This window comes from Vitis vinifera, chromosome 8 (assembly GCF_030704535.1).
Source record: "Vitis vinifera cultivar Pinot Noir 40024 chromosome 8, ASM3070453v1".
In the NCBI taxonomy this organism is placed as follows: domain Eukaryota; kingdom Viridiplantae; phylum Streptophyta; class Magnoliopsida; order Vitales; family Vitaceae; genus Vitis; species Vitis vinifera.
Genome location: NC_081812.1, coordinates 9868409 through 9880744, shown reverse-complemented (window position 1 = coordinate 9880744; position 12336 = coordinate 9868409). Strand labels below are relative to the sequence as shown.

Genomic DNA, 12336 nt, shown 5'->3' with positions numbered 1-12336 from the left:
GAATAATTGGTCATGAACTCAAACTTTGTCTCATTGTAACTTCATATGATATTGGAGTGCAATTGACTATCTTTAATGGAGTGTTTAGTTAACTTCAAAATTAGAGTGAGGGAGCTAGTATTCCAATGGGTTCCAATAGTTCCCACTCAAGCTCCTATTTCATGGTGGCACACTTTGAGAGTTATTTGGGTATATGTAATTCATAAGTGTGCATAAGGGCATTTTGGTAAAAATGTAAGGTTGCACTAGATCTTATGATTTAACCATCTTAAGTGGGCTACTTAATTAATCGAAACCTCTTAGGAATAATTAATTAATTAATTAAGACTCAAGTGAGTTAGATTAGGAGACCTAAGCCCAATTTGGCCTCAAGTCAATTAAGCTCGTTGGAAAGCCTATATAAACCCCCTTTAAGAGTTTAGCGTTTCAGTCTTCCTACTCAAAAATTTAAAATTCTAAAGAGAGAAACCTTAGCTACCCTCATGGGAGATAAAGAAGCCCACTCTTCTCTCATGTTAGATTCCATGGAGAGACAAATTAGGTGGAAGTTGAAGGCTCTTAGGTAGACAAGTTTTTCAACACCCACGACATATTCATTGACATGGATTCAATTTGGGAACATCTAGATTGCAAGTATAAGCTTTTTTTCTTTATATCTATATTCTATAATGGTTTTTAAAGCCACTAATTTCTGCTACTTTAGTTCTAGAGATGCCTAGGACAAATTGCATGCAACCTACAAGATCCAAGGCCAAGAAACAAAGTAATCTAGAGTTCTCAATAACTAGTATCAGAGCCTTAGGTTAGGTTCTTACAATCTAGACCTATTCTAGAGTGTGCTCACATTTTTTTTTGTAGGGTTGGTTATTGCATGGCCAAAAGGGATAAATGAATGTCATTGATTTATTTTATATTGAATATGTTAATAATTGTTGGTTTATATGTTTTTCTTCCTAGTTTGGGTTGTAAGCTTGGTGGTTAGGAGTATAGTATTTTTTTTTATTTTTTTATGTAAAAGTTTTACATTTTGGCTAGATTGATTGTAAACTCCATTTTGAGGAGTATAGGACTTTTATTTATGCAAAAGTTCAAGTTTTGATCAACCTTGTAACCCAAAGAGAGCATGAAAGCATTTTGACCAATCACAACGGATCCATGGACATTCTCCCAATAAAATAAAATAAAAAAGAGTTTTTGGAGCTTAAAGTGGTTAGAAAAGGTACAAAAACGGCCTCAGGTGCACAGAAAAATATGCAACGCTCAAACACTCGAATTAGTGCTGAAGTGATGGCGTCAAGCACTCGAGCGCTCGAGTGATCAAGCTTTCCTTCTAGTATTCCAAAGTTGCATCCAACGATCTTTCAGAATTGTGGGCACTCGAGTGTATATTATGGTTGTCTTGCGCTTCTTGGGTTTTTTTTTCCTTAAATTTTCTAACCCTATTTGTGGTTGCAAGAATATTTCATAATATTGGTAGTTTGGATTTTATGCAAATTTACTACTAATTATGCAATAGGATCCCTGAAGGCCATGAAGAATTATTGTTTAATTATTTTCTTTTTTTAATGCTTTTTATATATTGCATATGTGGTCTTAAGATATTTTGGTATTTTTAATTGGAAATAAATATTCATGAATTTTTCAAAATTGGAAAAATATTTAAATTGAAATATGCATGGTTAAGAAATTTTATTTTCAGAAAAGATAAGTTGGAAAATGATTAAGAGTGTTCTTTCCTTTTTAAAATTAATTATTTTATATTTTAATTTTATTTAAAATTTTCGCAAATCTTTTAGAGGTAATTGTGCTCAAACCCTCGAGTGGGCAATAACGCTCAAACGTTGGAACTGCTTGAGCAATAGCGCTTAGCATTGCTCAAGCTGTGGTTAAGTGCGTTCAAGCGCTCATGCCTTTACTGCCGAGATTTGGAAGAGATTTTTAAGAATTTCATGCAAATGTTATTTGGAAACCTTATGAAACCGAACCTCTTCGACATATTTTCTTATAAATACCTCATTCTATCCCTTTTAGGGTTAGAGATCAAGAAGAGATTGGAAATATTTCAAATGAGTCTCCTTTTGAGAAAGCCTGACTAGCCACACCATTACTGATCTCTCATTCGAATGATTTAAGCTTTGAGTTTAGAGTTGAAGACCAGCATCCCTTCAATGAGACTAAAGTGTATTCATTGGAACAATCGAAAGTTGTTACATTATGGACGTGGATCAAGTTGTAGGTATTAAAGAGTAAATCTTTAGAATAAAATAGACAGGTAAATCTATGTAACTTGATCTCATATAGTAGATTTAGATTAATGGTCTTAGACTCTACAATTAGTGTGGAGTTTTTCCATGTAAAAATCTTTGTGTCACATTGCATATCTTCATTATTTTGTTTACATTGTCCATTGTTGAATGAATTGATTATCCCTAACTAGTCACAGGGAAAAATTGTGCATAATATATTAATATTTATTTAAAAATTTTAATTACACCCATTCACCCTATTATGTGTTACCCTATCAAACTTCAGTTTTTTCAATAATAATAACTTTCATATAAAATATAAAAACTTTTGGAGGATTATATTAAAAAGGTAATGATTTTGAAAAAATATTTAAAAATTTGAGGAATTAAAATTTTTTTACTATCTCAAATATTAAAATTTTTTGAAGTAATTTTTAAGGATATAAAATTAGCCTATATCTTATATTAGAATTTTTATTTTTAAGCATTACTTTCTATTTTTAAAAACAAAAAACAAGAAATATATTTAAAATAAACCTTATATTTAAATTTTTTTAAATATATAGTACAAAAAAAATTAATTTCAATATAATTATGGATATTTTGATATTTTAGGAATTTTGAGTTTTAAAATTCTAAACATAATTGGGAGGTTGACATATTTTGGTTTCCTTCCCATTAAATAATTGTCACCTCACTTATGTTCACATGAAATTTTTTAAAAACCCTATTAAGGGTATTTTGTGCATTTTTGTTTATAAAATATGCATCTATCCTTAAGAGCAATTTAGAAACCTGCTCTACCCTTTCATGATGGTTATGCAAAGTTTGTGGTCTTTAATGTGTTATCACTTCCCACTACCCTTTTAACATAATTGTCCCTTAAATAAATAATTAAGCAAATGAGTAGCCAGTTCTAAACCAATGTTAGGGAAGGAGTCTAATCGAATATTCAGTCGCCTATTTAGTATCGTCGCTCAGTAGATTGTAGTAAACGCTGTTACGCCCCTAAGTTTTTTTAACTGCGCCCCCGCCCTTTCGTGTTACGGTTGAGTCGCATCCATCACTCATATGTCTCCTCCTGTTTGATGAAATTCCTGAATGAACATTCCCTTGTTCTAGAATCAAGTAAAAAGGTGAGTTGTTCTTGAATCAAAATATTACAAAAATATATGAAAGGTGTTGTTCTCATCACCTCCTTTGGGTTTGATGGATTTTGTATGTATATACAAAACAAATAAAAAAAGTGAAAGGAAAAACACAGATGTCCAACTCCAAAGCTCCTTGATTTTATATCTGGGAAGAAGATGATGATGAAGAGGAGGATGAAGACAAAATGGGTGGTGAGTCGTGGCAACTGCAATTAGGGTCGTGTATTGGTTTCTTCATACCAATGTCAAGCTTTGTACAGAACACGCAAAATCGAACGTCAAATGATCCAAACTCAATCTCATCCTTCTCTTCATCAGAATCCTCGTAGCCTCCGGTGATGTCTGTGAGCTCTATTCCAAATGCTTCCTCTGCCTCAACCCTCCCATAGTTGGTGTAAAGCAATCGCACAATGGGAAGGATCAGCAACACAAATCTATCGACGCATTCATCTAACCATTTCCTCCCCTTCTTCCAAAAGATTAGGGGCGCAACAATTATTCCTGCTCCTACCCCAAATCCCAATCCAGTGATTATGAACTCCCAATCAAATTCTTCCTTGTCTTGAAATCTTTTGTCTTGAAATCTTTTGTCTTGAGTTGGTGGTGGATCAGTGCAATTTATCAGAGGCCACCCACACAGTTCTTTATTCCCTTCATAAGAAGTTTCTGAAAATGTTTGCATTTGATTACCTGGTGGGATCCTTCCCACCAATTGATTGAATGAGAGGTTCAGGACTGAAAGGAAATTTAGGTTCGCAAGCTGTGTGGGTATCTCTCCACTCAGCCTGTTTCGCGAGAGGTCTAATGACTCAAGTTGTCGCAGATTCCCTATTGACGATGGGATATGGCCCGTGAAACCATTATGCGATAAGTTGAGAACATAGAGCGATGTGAAGTTCCCCATCACTTCTGGTATGTCCCCTTGAAAATTGTTGCACGACAAGTCAATAGAGGTGTAGAGAGTTAGGACCTTCACCAACTCCATTTCTAGACCTTTGCTGGTAACTGTTACAGCATCCTGATAGTACAATTGACTGAATTGTAGAACCCTAAATTGCAGGTGTTTGAGCTTGGATTGGACTTCATTTTCACCAGCCATCATTGCTGTCCAGGTCGAGAAGCATGTTGCTGGCAATTTACCACTGAAATTGTTGAAAGCTAGGTCAACAATCTGAAGCATTGCCCAGGTCGAATTGCTCTTGCGACATCCAATGGATCCTTGAAAGTTGTTGCCTCGCAGAACAAGGACTCGCAAAGTGGTTATGTTCTTCAACAAGCAAGGAAAGGTACCATTCATCTGATTGTTCCCAAGGTTTAAAACCTCTAATGCTGTGCAGTTCGCCAGAGACCCGGGAATTTTTCCTTCTATATGATTCCTACTGAGATCAAGAGTCTGTAAAAGACAGTTGACTGGAAATTTCCCAGGTATAGCACCACTAAAATTGTTTCTCCGTAGATTCAGCACCCCAAGAGTCCCATACTCAATTAAACATGAAGGTATTTTGCCACTCAAATTGTTGTTAGAGAAGTCAAGAACTTGCAGGTAAGTTGCATTGCAGATGGATCTAGGAATACTTCCAGTGATGTTATTCTTCGAAAGAGAGAAGAAAATAGTGAAGGAAATGTAAACACCAATACCATCTGGGATGGAAGAGGTGAACCTGTTGTCTGAGTAATCCACATAGCTGCAAAATTGGGGAGGAGTGGGGATTTGGCCATGGAGCTGGTTGGAATGTAGGTCAAGGATAGACAGAGAAGGAGTAAAATTAGAGAAAGTTTCCTGCAGATCCTCCAGTAAATTATGAGAGAGATTCAAATGCAAAAGAGATCCATTACCAATCTTCCGAATCCAATTAGGTATGCTCCCGGGAATTTGGTTATCGGAAAGGTCTAAATATGTCAATCTTGACTGGGTGCTAAGATCAGGTAATGTTCTGAGCTTGCAAGAAGCCAATTTTAATGTGGTAAGATTCAACAGCAGGGGCAAAGTGGGATTACCAACACTTGAATTGATGGACAAGTTGTTGTATGACAGACTAAGAGTGGTAAGATTTCCAAGTTTCTGAAAGCTGCTTAGTAAAACAGTGCCATTGAATTTGTTGGAAGAAAGATCAAGGATGCTAAGACACTGGAGATCAAAGATGGATACAGGTATTTGCCCTTCCAGATTGTTGCTACTCAAATCAAGAGTGTCCAATACAGAAGGCACAACCGAAAATTTACTCAAGGGACCAGAAAATTGGTTGTTGCTCAGTTGTATCTTCTGCAGTGATGGGAGGGAAAACAGGGGCATGGGGAGACTTCCATTCAGTGAATTTTTACTCAAGTCAAGAGTCACTAGATTCACAAGGCCATCCAAGTGAGAGGAAGGAATCGGACCTGTTAAATGATTATGAGAAAGGTTTATTCGGGTCAGGTTCTTGGACAAACTAAAAGGTGGGATTGGACCGGAAAACTTGTTTTCAGACAAGTCCAAGTAAACTAATCGAGCAAGGTTGGCCGTGGAGTTTGGGATTGGCCCACTGAAATTGCAACGTGCAAGCTCTATCCTAGTCAACCTCTTGAGATTGCCTATGGAGTTTGGTACTTTCCCTGAAAATTTTGTATCCGGGAGCACCAAGGTTTCTAGAGATCCATTCTGAGGGAATTCCGGCAAAGAACCCAGGAGCAACTTGTTGTTTGACAAATCAAGAATCTGAAGGGTTGGTACCTGAAAGATCTTTTCTGGAAATGTTCCATATAATCCACAAGAACTGAGCCGCAATTGAGTCAAATTCGAGAAATTGGCTAGGAATTCTGGAACAGGAGCAGAGAAGTTGTTACTGTCCAGGCGAATACTTGAGAGAGACCGAAGCTTCTGCAGAGAAGAATCGAGAGGGCCAGAAAGATAACAGCTTGGCAAGCTCAGCACTTGGAGATTAGGCACTGAAGATGATAATGCCCGGCACCATTCCTTCCCTTGTGCCGATATGTTTACACCATTAAGATAGAGTTCTCTAAGCTCAGCCAGGTTCTGAACCAGCATTCTCAGATTAGGGTTCTCAAGTTTCAGTGTTGGAACTCCAGGGAAGTAAAGGATAGAGAAATCAATAGTAACCAACCTCGTCAAGCGTGAAATCTCAATTGGAATCTGCCCATAGAAGCCAGTTGCCGACAAATTCAGGTAAGTCAAATTACCAAGCTTATCGAATCCAGATGGAATTTGAGAAGAATTGAAGCTGTTGTTGGCCAAATTCAAGCGCTGGAGATGCCGTAGACTAAAAAGACTACTGGAACTATTGAATCCCCCAGAAATCAATTCGCTACTCAGATCAAGACCGACAACATGACCATTGGAGTCCCAGGTTACACCTTCCCAAGAACAGCAACCCACACTTTCATTCCACGTCACTAGTTTCATCGACACATTAGATTTGAATTTGAGGCTGTTCTTCAGCTGCAGCAACATCGATTTCTCATCCTCCAGACACAGCCTCGAACCACCAAGACATTCACCGGACACCAAAGCGATATGGATCCTAAACAAGACTGAGCACAAGGGCAAGAAGAAGAGCCACAAAAAGACTAGAATTCTCATTGGAAGCAACAGAGAGAGACGCCCATGAGACAGAGAAATGAAGAGAAGATCAAAGTCCCAGTGGCTTCACCGAGGTGCACTCCCATCAACCTCACCTCCAATTCTATCTCGGATTCCACCCCAGATGGGGACTGAAAAAAAAAATGGAAGAAGATGAAAAAGGAGAAGCAGAGGATGGGGGAATGGAAGACGGAGGAGGCCGTCAAAGTATACCGCGTGGTGTATAATGTTTGAATGGTTTGTATGCTTGTATTGAGGACTTTTCTCAATAGTACAGTAGTTTAAAAAAGTTATGTTTAAATTATTGTAGTAGAAGAAGTTATTACAAATATATGGTAGTTTTTGCCACATAAGAGAGAGGAGAGAGGAGAGAGGGTGAGAGAGGAGAGAGGAGATAGGAGATAGGGTGAACGGATATTACAAAAGGGAACTCGTCTCTTGAAGAGACGAGTTCCATGAAAAAAAATATATATATTTTTTTTAAAAAATTCCCATTTACTCAAGGGAACTCGTCTCTTGAAAAAAGACAAGGGAAAGACGAGTTCCCAGGGAAATTTTTTTTTTTTTTTAAATATATTTTTTATTTAAAAAAAATCCCAAATTAAATAAAAAAAAAATTTCCTAAAGGGAACTCGTCTCTTTGGGAAAAAAAATTTTTTTTTTTAAATATATTTTTTATTTAAAAAAAATCCCAAATTAAAAAAAAAAAAAAAATTCTTAAAGGGAACTCGTCTCTTCAAGAGACCTTGAAGAGTTCCCATGTAAAAAAAAATATATTTTTTTTTAAAATATACATATTAAAAAAAAAATTTCCTAAAGGGAACTCGTCTCTTGAATAGACGAGTTTCATAGGAAAAAAATTATTATTTTTTTTAAATATATTTTTTGTTTAAAAAAAAATTTCCTAAAGGGAACTCGTCTCTTGAAGAGACGAGTTCCCATAGGAAAAACAATATTTTTTTTTTTAAAAAAAATCCCAAATTAAAAAAAAAAAAAAAAAAAACAATTTTTTTTTTAAAATATAATTTTTTTACATGGGAACTCGTCTCTTGAAGAGACGAGTTCCCTTTAGGAATTGTTTTTTATTTTTTTTATTATTATTATTATATATATATTTAAAAAAAAAAAATTACATGGGAACTCGTCTCCTGAAGAGACGAGTTCCCTTTGGAATTGGTTTTTTTTTTTTTTTTTTTTTTTTTTTTTTTTTTTTTTTAATTTGGGATTTTTTTAAATAAAAAATATATTTTTTTTTAAAAAAAAATTTCCTATGGCAAAAAAAAATTAATTTAAAAAATTGGACTTTAAGACGAGTTCCCATAGGAAATTTTTTTTTTTTTAAATATATTTTTTATTTAAAAAAATCCCAAATTTAAAAAAAAAAAAAAAAAAAAAAAAAAAAAAAAAAAAAAAAACCAATTCCAAAGGGAACTCGTCTCTTCAAGAGACGAGTTCCCATGTAAATTTTTTTTTTTTTTAAATATATATATAATAATAATAATAATTAAAAAAAAAAAAAAAAAAAAAAAAAAAAAAAAAAAACAATTCCTAAAGGGAACTCGTCTCTTCAAGAGACGAGTTCCCATGTAAAACAATTATATTTTAAATTTTTTTTTTTTTTTTTAATTTAAAATTTTTTTTTTTTTTTTTTAATTTGGGATTTTTTTTTAAAAAAAAAATATTGTTTTTCCTAAGGGAACTCGTCTCTTGAAATTTTTTTTTTAAACAAAAAATATATTTAAAAAAAATAATAATTTTTTTCCCAGGGAACTCGTCTCTTGAAGAGACGAGTTCCCTTTGGGAAATTTTTTTTTTTTAATATATATATTTTTAAAAAAAATATTTTTTTTTTTACATGGGAACTCGTCTCTTGAAGAGACGAGTTCCCTTTAAGAATTTTTTTTTATTTTAAATTTGGGATTTTTTTTAAATAAAAAATATATTTAAAAAAAAAAAAAATTTTCCCAAAGAGACGAGTTCCCTTTAGGAAAATTTTTTTTTATTTAATTTGGGATTTTTTTTAAATAAAAAATATATTTAAAAAAAAAAAAAAAAATTCCCTGGGAACTCGTCTTTCTCTTGTCTTTTTTCATGGAACTCGTCTCTTGAAGAGACGAGTTCCCTTGAGTAAATGGGAATTTTTTTAAAAAAATATATATTTTTTTTTTCATGGAACTCGTCTCTTCAAGAGACGAGTTCCCTTTTGTAATATCCGTTCACCCTATCTCCTATCTCCTCTCTCCTCTCTCTCACCCTCTCTCCTCTCTCCTCTCTCCTCTCTCACCCTCTCTCCTCTCTCCTCTCTCCTATGTGGCAAAAACTACCATATATTTGTAATAACTTCTTCTACTACAATAATTTAAGCATAACTTTTTTAAACTACTGTACTATTGAGAAAAGTCCCTTGTATTGACGCGTTCTCTTTTCGGCCTTGGTGGACTTTAGGCCTCCTTCGGATGCCAAACTCCCACTATAGTGTAATGAAAATTCAACCAATTTGATTGGGCCCCGTGATGGGTCTCAATTCCTAAAAACGACACATCCAACAAAATGTACAAATTTGTATTAATTAATATCACAAAATGGGCGTTGGGATTTATTGAAACGAAGATATTTTTTGTAAAGGAAGAGGCGATGGGAGAAAGATGCCACTCAATACCATTCTCTATTACAAGGTGTCATGCATGAGATTGCGCCGGTCAATATCGTGAAATAAAAGCAGCCCCGTTTAGGAATGGCAACGGGGCGGGTTCGGGACGGGTCGCTCCCATCCCAACCCCGTCCCGTTTATTAAAAATAATTCCCATCCCCGCCCCGTTTAGCCTCCTTTTTTTTTTTTTTTTAAATTTTTTTAAAAATTTGTTTTTAAAATTTTTAATTACATTAAAATAAATAATAAAATTATTATATTTTTTATAACTTATTTTATTAATTTTTTTATTATTATCTATATATTAAAAATAGTAAAATAAAATTAATTTTAAATTTTAAATTAAATTAAATTTTAAAATTGATTTTATATGTAAACGGGGCGGGATGGGGCAATACCCGAACCCGCCCCGGGTTTAAAAAAAAAATCTCATACCCGTTAAAAACCCGTTTATTAAATTTCAACCCCGTCCCATTAGGGGCGGGGCGGGGCGGGTACCCGAAAAAACCCGCCCTGTTGCCATCCCTAGCCCCGTTAGGTTTTGTTTGGATGTTGCCTTTCACAAAAAATAAAAATAAAAATAGAAAGTAAGAAAAATGTTTTTTTTTTTAAAAAAAAAAAAAAAATCTTATATATAAAAAATTTTGTTGGATCACGTTTGGGACAAAGTCAAGGAATGATTTGTTTTTTCTTTTATTTATTTATTTTTAATTAGAACAAAGAAAAGAGCCGTATTATTTTAATAAGTATAGACCTCAACTTTGTTTAAATTTGGTTGTCTCCTAACTCTTGACATAGTATTTAAATGCGGCCTGCTTCAAAAGATGCCTCCCTGTTTCCATTTTGTTAAGCTCCCTTTTACTCATTGATTTGCTCTACTCATTTCACATCAAATGGTGACTGGTTAAAATTTTATTGTAAGTAGGGGTGAGTTGTTTTCTTGCCTGTTAGAAAAGAGAGTGTAGAATTGGAACTTATGTATAATTTTTGTTTGTCATACATTAAAAGCATTATAATGTTGTTTGGCATTTTTTTTTAGTTCAAAATTAAAGCCAAAATCATAACAAATCTTAATCTAATGAAATTTTGATTAATATGAAATAAGTTTCCACATAAGTTTATTTCTTTGAAAAAAGGAAAAATTTGTATTGGGTTTTGATTTTATTTCAATCGTAAAGTTATTTTAAATATTTAATATGCAAAACCCGTCTTGTGAGTTAGGAATGGATATTTAATGTCCTTAAAGTGTAGTCAACATCGAGTAGGTAAAGACGTGAAAAAGAAGAACAAGAAAGACTTCTTCCATGTATGAATAAAAAAATTATTTTATTAAAAGGGATTGAGTAATCTCAAATTTGTAAAAATAACCTTCTACATTTGAATTGGAAAACTAACCCGTTTTTACATAAATGCCCAACATTTGGATTATTTTCAGGCAAGTCCTAAAATGTTACTTCTACCAAAAAAAAAAACATAAAAAAGTTTTTTTCTTTCTTTTTTTTTGGTAAAAAATGGATCTATTATTAGGTTGAAATATGTGAAGGATTAGATTTATAAATTTAAAAATATGTCAGCATTTTTAATCAAATAGCCCTAAATATGAGGAGCAGAAGAACACTAGATATTTCAAATAATTTTTTTTTTTTGGTAATATTTTCTTAAAGGTATAATAGAATCAATTTCTCTCGTATGTGGATGTCACCGTGCTTGATTAAACAATATTAAAACATTGTTTACTTTTATATGGATAATTTATTTGTATCTTAATATTCTTGTGCTTTCATGGAATTAAAGTTTCCACGGGCAAAATAAGTGTATTTTTGGCCTATATAATTGCTAGCATAACAAATGATATTGAAGCCTTAGGTGTTAAGGTGATGATAGTTGAAAGAGGAAAGAAGCATATATTAAGATAGAATATTATAACTCAGTCAAAAGATTTAGAGGACATTTTACAGTAATTTTAAAAAGTATTTATAATATTTTAAAAAAATGAAAATTTTTAAGTATTAAAAAATTTATAAATATATTTTAAAATTACTATTCAACACATTCTTAGACTACGTGAAAAAATTGTAAAAATATAAAATAATAATTAATCATAAAATTAGTCATTCTCTCGCCCGAATATAATACATGAAGTACATAACTTATTCTTAGGAATAAGTGTAGTCTCTCGAATAAATTTATTGGATTTTAGAAGGTAGAAGTAGTGATGTGATAGAATAGTTTGAATGTATGGCACATAAAGAGGATTGTGAGCATGAGAGACCATGGCATATTAGGGAATAGTGTGCACCAAGGGGATTGTTGCGCATGAGGAGACCCTAAAACATAATAAAGTAATGTGGTACGAAGGATTTGGTTTAGACAATTTTTCTAGGGTACATTCCATAACTTCCTAGATAGTTGCATGAGTTTAAGTTCAAAATAATCCAGTGGTAGAAAAAAATGGTAAGAATAGTATCCATCTTAAAATATTTGTCAAATTAATCTTTTATATTTACGTAAACATACACATGAATTTTTTTTTTTTAAGTGTGTAAAACCACCATTAATGACTGTGGTTTTAAAAGTTTAAGAAATATCTTTAAAATCACAGTCTGTGAATGTAGTTTTACAATTTTCCTTAGAACCATAATTGGTAACTATGGTTTTAAAATTATTTTTAATTCATCCATGTTTTAATGATATTATGATTTTAATATTATT

The 12336-nt window shown here is 33.0% G+C and overlaps 1 protein-coding gene across 1 annotated transcript; it reads right to left on the bottom strand.

Annotated features, from left to right (window-relative positions):
- Window positions 1–3359: 3359 nt before the first annotated feature.
- On the bottom strand, window positions 3360–7298 carry LOC100257540 (receptor-like protein 7). Its single transcript, XM_059738931.1, has one exon. It carries the CDS (start codon window positions 6972–6974, stop codon window positions 3537–3539), a length of 3438 nt encoding a protein of 1145 aa, XP_059594914.1. The 5' UTR covers window positions 6975–7298; the 3' UTR covers window positions 3360–3536.
- Between the last annotated feature and the right edge of the window lie 5038 nt (window positions 7299–12336).

Coding starts and splice junctions, on each gene's coding strand:
- LOC100257540 (XM_059738931.1), bottom strand. CDS start 6,974: ATGAGAATTCTAGTCTTTTTGTGGCTCTTCTTCTTGCCCTTGTGCTCA.